We start from the raw sequence: 9,337 nt of genomic DNA, 5'->3' as shown, positions 1-9,337 counted from the left end.
TACAATATATAGGTTTCTGTGTGAATTTCAGGAGGGGAAGTTGAAGTTAAAGTTTTTGAGAAGACTGCATAAGAAAATGTGAAGGGGAAGTGACTGCACCTTTTTAGCATTTAAAACAAATCGGGTATTAAAATCTAAAGAGGAAGAAAAACTACGTCACATAGTAGTGGATATTTGTTCATGTGCTGAGGCAGGAGAGAGAGAGAAAGAGCGGAATCGTGTCCTTTGAATCATTACCAACTTCAAAGGTTGTCGCTCTCGTTAAAAATGGACATCAAGCCCTCCATCCTGTGGAAGAGAAGAGAGAACCACAGAGAGAAGGGTGTGTATGTGTGTGTGTCACACTGCCAGGAATAGGGAGTCAAAGAAACACGTACACACTTCTGGTTCTCAGTTGTTTACAGGTTCTTTGTGAGGAAACCTGATGCTTTTTTCTCATACGAGTCTCATCACTTAGCCGCTATGATGTCATCTAAAATTTTCCATGACAATTTTTTGTAACAGGTAAAAAAAAAATTACTTGTAGCTGTAAAGGAAAAGTGAAAGAACATTTCATTATATGATTCTTTTTTTTTTTTTTGATTCAGCTTTAAAATGATATTGTGAATGTAAGCGCATATACATTGTAAGATTATGAAATCTGTTGACATCTTTGTAGGGTACAAATGCAAAGTCTGGCTTAAAATGTACTGTTTATCTGTTTTGTTTACAATCTAATTTGCAATAATGCTACATGCTGACACGCTGGGCAAACCAGGACAAACCTGACAGTGTTTTTCTATTTTTACATTAAAGGCCAATTTTGTGTTCTTCTTTAAATTATAGAATCAGTGTTCACTGAGTTGTTTGCTCAGTGTGCTCTAAGTGCCTGTCTTTTTAATAAATTATGGCTAAACAAGTTTTTTAGCCCAAGCAGACATACAATTATCTATTTAGCGTCCTCTTACTGTTTAATAAACAGACTAAACTTGGCTCAGTTCTGATTTCCTGACAGGAAAATACATGTAACCGCACAGCCTAAATAAAAAAAACAGCACGTTTCCCTATCAGACACTGATGCAACACTTTTGTACCGAGATAAGAGAAGCTAGCAAGAAGAGAAAAATAACTGCTGGTTAATTTTATATTCGTATTTAATTTTTCCAACACCATTAAACATAACACAGAATAGAGATTTTTACACCAAGTGGCAAAACAGAAAACGGACTGCTATTAACAGTAGTCAATGGTGTTGTTTGAGAAATAAACCAAAACAGGTGACATTTAAGGTTTAACTCTGAATGACATTAAAATGAAAATGTTAAAAATATGTTTTCCTGTTTTGTTTTTTTTATTGTACTTTCGACAGTTATTTGAGAGAAAATTGTAGGTTTCAAGAAAAACACTGGATAATTAAATAAAAATGACATCAACCGTGTTAACATTTTGAGAATGAGTTTAGCATTATTCAATTTAAAAGCATTTAATGCTAAAATAAGGACAACGAAGCAGGAAAAATGTGGAGGAAATAAAAGCTTTGATGGAAATGGTTTTCTTTAGAAACCTTTAATAGATATAAAATGTAACCTTATAGTTTAAAACTCTCTGAGAGGATACCTTAAAGGCTTGAGGACTGTCTGGATATTTTTTATTAAAGTGTTTTTTGTGTTTTATCTGTTACAAGACATGTAGCCAAGCATGGTTTGTAAACGTGAGCACACACTTATCGCCAACATTCTTAATCTGGGTGCTTCTTCTTTTCCATGTTCTCTTTTTTCTGTCTCATTTTTCGACCATCATACTCACATTTAAAGTGTTTAACTCGGCATGAATGTGCTGTTACAGCCTGTTGTCATTTGCACTTGTCACATGTGTTCTCTGTCTCAGTCTGCGCTGCGTTACATGTTTGTGTGTGTGGCTTCGGATGAGGAACACACTCATGACTTCCTCTTCATCACTAATCACTCTCATCTGCTGATCTGCTTGATCTCTGTTCTGCTGTCTGATATACAGCGGCCCCCTGAGAGACTTACAAAACAGGCGAGTGGGTGTGTGCGCATGTGTGTGTGTGTCTGTGTGTACTTGTCTATGTTTGTGACTAGTTTGAGTTGAAAAATACTTTCAAAGAGCTGTTTGAGGATTGAGACTTGGTTTTAGGTTTAAAGTTATATTTAGATGTTAGATGAAGAAGAGATTAAGGTATTAATTATCCTGCATGAGGCTTTCTTTCACAGGCTCTGGAGGATGATCCTGTGTAGGCTTTTGATGGCTGCTTGTAGTCAGAGTGCACTCTCACAACATACATTTCAAACCTGTTAAGCACATTCATTTAGATTACGTTAAGTAACGCAACTTAAAAACTACTGAAATTTTAGAGTTTAGTTTCTCTCTGAGTAAGAAAGATTGTGATCTCAAAAAACCAAAACAAAATGAGACTATAGGGGATCGCGCAGCACTGGAGGGCATAGTTTGTGGTTTGAGTTGATGGTAAAAGTGTGTGTGTGCATGACAAAAAGTTGTTTCACGGAATCTGGTGGAAATCAGCTGTCCGGTAAGGTTTTGCCTATTTTTGGAACAAACAAATAATTGTTTCCAGTTGTTACGGAGATATTAACAAACTGGTGATGAAATCGCCCTGATACAAATTAGATTACGACTAAACAGTTGCCCGCTCGGTTGTTTAAACCTTATAATGCCATTTATATTAGGAAATAAAACAGAGACAGGTTCAGCTTTTTTCTTTTTCGATTGAACTAAATTAATTAAATGAACTGAATTCTGGATTCTGACAAAAGAAACACTTTTTAATTACCTTCTCACTGAAATCTTTAAACAGTCTTGGCAAACTAAGAAAAAAGAGGGATCATCATGTTTTCAGAGCCCGCTGACACACATTCGTAAAAAAAGGCCTGTTGCAGCATTGTCACATACTGTGTTACCCACAATAAAAAGATGTCCAATGCGGTTCTTCTGTGTGCCTTCGGCTGTTTTCACTGGTTTTGCAGTTCTTTTACATATATTTCATGCAGAAAACATTTGCACAAACAAAAACATCACAAAAAGAGAACCTCATCATTGCTTCATCAACACTGAGAGGTTGTACATTTTTGAGGGATAGCAACATAAAGATGTAGCTTAATTTTGTTCTCATAATAATAATGACATACCCTCTACAGTTTGAGCCAAATGTAAGTTGAATGAAAAATTGCAAGACTATCAGAAAACATCAGAGAGAAACAATAACAATAGAAGAAAATGAGTGCTGCTTGGATTATTTCCATGACAACCTCCCTCTTAGCTGCTTTGAAGGGTTGTCTGGAGAAATTCATTCATACTGGTGTTGGCCAGAGGGGCCGATGGCGCAATATGGCAGCCTCACTTCTGTCAGCCTGCCCCAGGGCAGCTGTGGCTACAACCGTAGCTTGCCTCCACCAGTGTGTGAATGTGAGAGTGAATGAATAGTGGCATTGTAAAGCGCTTTGGGTGCCTTGAAAAGCACTATATAAATCCAATCCATTATTATTATTATTATTATTATATAACTCGGCTGTATGCTGACCTAGCAGTTAACACTGTTCCCTCACTGAGGGTTTCTGGTGTCAAGAGTAGTTCCTCCTGTCACTGTTCTCGACCAAAGCACAGGCTTTGGAATCTGTGCATGGTGGAAGGTCACCTAATGCTTAGGATGGTTTAAACACAGAAGGTGGTATGAAATCAGATCTGATTAAATGCAAAGTGGTGCATAAACACATAGTGAGTGAAACATAATACACTCAGAGCATTATGGAGCCACCAGCTAAATCTATTGCAGCATAACTAAGGGAGGATTCAGGGTCACCTGATCCAGACCTAACTACAGGGCTGGACTGGTAATCTGGCATACCTGGCATTTTCCCAGTGGGCCTATGCACTTTTAGGCCGATCAGCTGGCCTGAAGCACTGACAGCAGCCCATTCGGTCATTTTCATTATTAATACAGTATTGTCCGATCAAATCTCTTAAAGCGACAGGCCCCTACCTCCCCTGCTTCGCTGTGTGCAAAGTTTAAAAAGTTTAGTATGGAAGAGGTGGCGAGAAGGTGCAGAAAAATGTGTCAAATTAACAACATGTCAGCTGTCGGTGCTGCTGGCACCAGCTGTGGAGAGGAAGCAAGAGAGGAAGAAGAAATTCACATAGTAAGAAAATAAATGAAGTGACATAATTTGGAAGGATTCAGCTAAAATGAATGCCTACTTTGAGCCACTGATAATAGCTAAAGTGGAGCTTTTTAGAACTAACCCAACAACAGCTGTACCAACCTGATTAAAACCTGTTTCAATATCTATAATCAAATAAAATTAAATATGTATATATATTATGTATATATTTCTGTGTGTGTCCATATATAAAAAGCCTCTTTATTTGCTAAAAGCTACACGGTGTGATTCTAGACAAAGCTTTCCAACTCTGATTCAGGAAAAAAAAAATCTCACACACCACACAGACAGTATCTCTGCTAACAATTTAGCTCATTCCATCCATACACTTCACCAAGCATCTCACTCCCCCTGCCTGGAATTTTATTTCCTACGGCTCCATCTTCTCACTGTATTGAGTATGGGGGTTGGATCGCAGCTTGGGAAATCCCATTAAAACGTCTGAGTCAGGGAGATGACAGAGTGAGACAGACTCCTCATCACAGCGTCTACGGCCACAGTGTGTGTACAGTATACAAACACACTAGCACAAACACATGCAGTAATGCACACATTACCCCACGCCGAGCCCCGGGGTTTGAGTCAACACCATAAACCCACCGTCCCATCACACTTGGCAGCTGAGGAAGCCTGATGTGATGACATGATGTGTGACATCACTCACACAAAACACACAGTTTGGATTAGCACACTGGCAGTGTGACAAAAGACAAGACTGTTTGTGTGTGTGTGTCAGAGGGAAAAATTCAAATGCATGTCTCAGAGCACAGACATACACACCTGTAGGGGGCTATAAATGATCTCTGTAATTATGTGCACACATACACACAAACACACTGTACATTTCAATTACTTGGAAAGAAGAAGAAGAAAAAAAAATAGGACAAGCAGACACACACATATATATACACAAACACACACACAGTGACAGGGCAGCCCAAGGCTTGTCTGGACAGTTTAGTGGTCTCATTAGCAGTGGGTGGAATGCCAACAGATAATTAACCAGAAGAGATGAAGAGCGAGAGGGAGGGTGAGTGTCAGCAGTAAAACACATAAGAGAGAGATGTTCTTTATGAGGTGGATAAAGTAAAAAAGCCAGTGAAACACCAGAGGGGAGCAAAGATGACTCTGTCCTGTCTGATGTTTCAAACCCAAAAGACACAGAGGACACTTTCACTGGGCAGCATTTCACTCCAGTGCTATAAAGGCGCAGAGCATTATGGCTTCGTTAATCCAGCTTTCAATGTGTCTGATCTCACCATGTCTCAAAGAAGTCACAAACTGAATTTGTATTTTTGGAAAAAATAAAGTTATCTTCAAAATCATGTATATTTAAAATAAAAATGTCTTTTTGTTGATTACCTTGGATAATCCAGACATGGAGTTTGATACCATTAAGTTATCTTTTTACAATGAAAAATGGCCCCTTCATGTCTACGTGATGGCCAAACCCATGGCCACACTCTAAAGGTCGGTAACTCTTGTGTATTTTCATTTCTTTATTTGAACACAATAACACACTTTAGTTTTAATAAGTTTATTGGTTGGTTTGGATACATTTGTTCTACTTGTAAGCACACACATTTAGTTTACTTATGTATGCATACCAGTTCATTACTTTGATTTTTGACTGCCCTTTATGCTTTTACTTCTTATCTGCCATCATCCCTGGGAGTTGTCAGACACTGACACTTAAGGTCCCAGATCTGTTATAAATATGCAGAGGCCTGTTCATGTAGAGCTTTATATAATAGGAGGATTGTTACTATGAATGTAAAAATGTACAACTATATGAAGAACAGTCAGCGTTTTCTTTCTGCAAATATATTCAGCAATTTATGGGAAAGCTCTTTCAATCTGACTTTTTCAATGTCTCAATTGCATCTGCATCTGCACAAATACACAAACTTCAGAAACTCTTAGCTTAAATGAACTTTGCTTTTCTGATTTCTTTGTTTCCTTTGGGGTTTTTTGAGCCACTGACTGGATGCTGAAACCTGAATTGCAAAGCAAAATTTTGGCCTTGGTGAAGTAACTTCAAGGTTAACCTTGGGTTTTCAGTGTTACAAAGGTGTTTCACTTCTCATTGGAGTACCGGTGACTCATGCTGTAGATGTGACCTGATCGGGAGAAGGTTATGTCCCATATAAGAGAGGAACATTTAAAAAAAAAAAAAAGAAGAAGAAGAAAGAAAGAAAAAGAAAAAAAGTCACCTCTGGCTGACAAATCAATTCTCCGAAAAATAGTGTCACCCTTCTCGGAAGATCTCTTGGACCACGGTGTGCGAACAGTGCACTTTCAGCTTGTTTTGTGTTTAACCTTTAATACTTTTCTAACATTATACTTTTATCTCCTTTTGTTGTTCTGCTGCCAGTGGACCCATTTCTGATTGGTCATACTGTATCCTGCCAACACTACTTCCTTCACATGGCTGCACTCACGGATAGATTTTAGCTAACAGCAACCTTTGCTTGACCGCTTAGCCTGATTGGTAATCTGGTAAGTATAGCCACAGAAAGGAAAGATATCCTGCACATGAGGAACTTGTTTTGTGCTCTACACTCTCTCATTGCAAAAAAAAAAAGAAAAAAAAAAAGAGTTCAAACTGTTTCACATGAACAGACATAAGAAGTTTGATAGGAAGTCGTAGTTTTTTGCCATTTTAACTTCCTTACTTGTATTCATAGTTTTCAGTCACTTGACTGTCTCACTACGCTGGCAGGCAAAACATTACTTTATCATAATGGGCCATAGTGGAAAGTCAGTAGTGCTGCAGGAAAAAGTGTTCGGGTTTTTACCACCTATCTCAAGCCAAGACTACTTGGATCATCTCCCCATGGAGGAAAAACGAAGATATGAAGAGAAACTACAAGTGTTGGGGACTAATTCTGCCCCAGCAGGTTTATCCAAGTTCCTGTAAGTGGTGACGTCTCTCCCAGAGCTCCAGTTCAGCAACATCTATGTGAATCTTGTAGAGAATGCACACCTTACACTGTTGCCAGAGCGAAAGCTTTCAAAGTATGGAGAGCTGCATGTATTTTCACTCTGGTTGAGTAAATAACGCCACATGTATGAAGTGAAGAACAAGAAAATTATCACATATTATAAAATAATGTTGTTTTGAGGGTTGAGCAAGTATTTTTGCAATGCCATGTAAATCATTCCCACAGGTTCGCTGTGGAGAAACTCTGAGTGGGTATGTCCCTCTAGCTATGACATCACATGAAACCTACTTCCGCATAGAGCCTTTAAATACATATAGAAGATTTCAGTTTGATTTTAAATCAGTATGGATTAACAATGTCAGATTGATTTTTAATGGCAATTTATTTCACTGTGAACAGTAAAAATCACAATCAAAACAAACAAAAGAAAGTCAAGATGCCGATACGAGAGAGAAACATGGCAACATTTTACAAACTCATCTAGTCATTGCATTCCTCAGCTACTGCCATTATGCTGCAAAAGAAATGCTGCCCACTATTGCCAATTCTCTTTGTGTCAACAAACAAAATTATTTAAAGCATATGTAGAACATGTAAAACCACCACTGCCCCCAACAGACTGCAGACTTAGTGCTAAGTACGCCTGCCGTCTCATTATCTCAGCTGAGTTCTTTAAATGAAACAAAACCAGATGCTCATTTAAGTTTGGCAGTGAAGAAAAGACGCTCTTGCCAAATCTGACAAAAACAGACAGTAAAAACAGCTAAAGAGTGATGTACTGATGGAAAGATATCAACACCTGCTATTGAAAACACATGTGGATTTTTCCCCCCATGAGTCTCTCAGTAAATGCTTTAGCCTCATTAGTAGCTACGTGATTTTTGAATGTTAACTGTGAAAATTCAACATCTCCATTGTTTTTTTAGTAGTAAAAACAGGCTTTTACCATGCCACCATGTCATTTTTAGTTTATGGACATTTGGTTTTGAGCGTTGCAGATTCCCACCATCCACTGGGCAACAAATCTAAAAAATTAAAGACCTTAAGTTGTGCAAAGGCAGTTTTTTTTCTCTGCCAACAAACAAACAAACAAAAAAAGGAATTTCATAATTTTAAAATCAAAGCTACAATTTAATGCTAATTCATCAACAGTACAGAAACACTTTGGACATTCTGATTGCTAAGTTGCTTTTGCAAATAACTCAAAATTCAATGGTAAACAGTCAGCCCAAACCACCTCCTGGGTATGCTGAGATCAGTGAATTATGTCAGTCACTGCTGCCAAAACTCCAAATCAGTTTATCCTCTTTTTATTCAAGCCCACTTTGTCAAATGAATCCGTATTTTTAACCAACAAAAAGGTTGTGATGTGAGCTTAAAGTGACTTCATGTGCACACGTCCACACATTGATGAGAGGACAATAAGGATAAAGATGATAATGTGCAGTAAATAAGGCAACTTCAGCAGGATTGGATACACCGCTCCCCAAACTAGAAACAACTCCATTTCCCTGTCTACAGAAAAGTTACCGACAAGACAAGGAGGACAGTGTGCCAGATTTGTGAAACAAAGGATTCGTTCACCTCCTCTTCTCCCATTGAGATGTTTGCTTGTTCAGTGAGGAGTGGAAGGAGAAGACGTGGGAAAAGAATAAAAAAAGAAAAGGAAAAAAGAACGAGATCCTTTGCTCATTCAACTCTTGCTTCTCCTTGTAGGAGAGGAGAAAGTTCTTTCCTTTTTTAAACAAGTTTTTGAGGGGGAAAGAGGAGAAGCAGTAGTAATTTTAAGAGGATATAAATATATATAGACAAGCTGGAAAAGGGTTAGTAAATATCCCCTTTTGCATCCTTTGCTCATCTTTATCGTCAAGATTCTGACCTCCTTCTCATTAAAGAGTTCTGTTACGTTAAGGTTTCCACCAAAAGAAAACGCTGGTCAACTGGCTGGCCAGTGTCTTATCACAGTGACAGTACATTGCAGGAGCAGAAGTGGCCTCAATCACTCGGAGTGGGAACAACACAGATGTGCAGGAAGTTGTCAGGATGGCTAAGGTGTTCGCTGAGCCACTGCAGAGGCGTCTCCAGCAGCGGCTCGATGCCGTGGATCACCACCTGATAACGTTTCTGCTCACCTAGATGGAGTGAGAGGGGACAGTTAGTAAATACCATCAGTTATTTAAAAGTACAAATTTACAATATGTTCTTTTCTCAGTGCTG

The 9,337-nt window shown here is 38.5% G+C and overlaps 1 protein-coding gene across 3 annotated transcripts in view; it reads right to left on the bottom strand.

Moving 5' to 3' along the window:
• Positions 1-7,465: 7,465 nt before the first annotated feature.
• atg5 (ATG5 autophagy related 5 homolog (S. cerevisiae)) overlaps positions 7,466-9,337 on the bottom strand; it is a 48,067-nt gene continuing 46,195 nt past the window's right edge. For all 3 annotated transcript variants that reach the window (XM_005739187.1, XM_005739188.1, XM_005739189.1), the window contains exon 8: positions 7,466-9,252. In XM_005739187.1, coding sequence (XP_005739244.1) covers positions 9,116-9,252 — 137 coding nt within the window. In that variant the 3' untranslated portion in view covers positions 7,466-9,115. The remainder of the gene's footprint in view (positions 9,253-9,337) is intronic.

The sequence above is a fragment of the Pundamilia nyererei genome, unplaced genomic scaffold (assembly GCF_000239375.1).
Source record: "Pundamilia nyererei isolate P.nyererei 1_Seehausen unplaced genomic scaffold, PunNye1.0 scaffold00090, whole genome shotgun sequence".
NCBI classification, from domain to species: Eukaryota; Metazoa; Chordata; class Actinopteri; order Cichliformes; family Cichlidae; genus Pundamilia; species Pundamilia nyererei.
The sequence above is the reverse complement of the archived record's forward strand: the minus strand, read 5'-3'. Positions and strand labels throughout refer to the sequence as shown.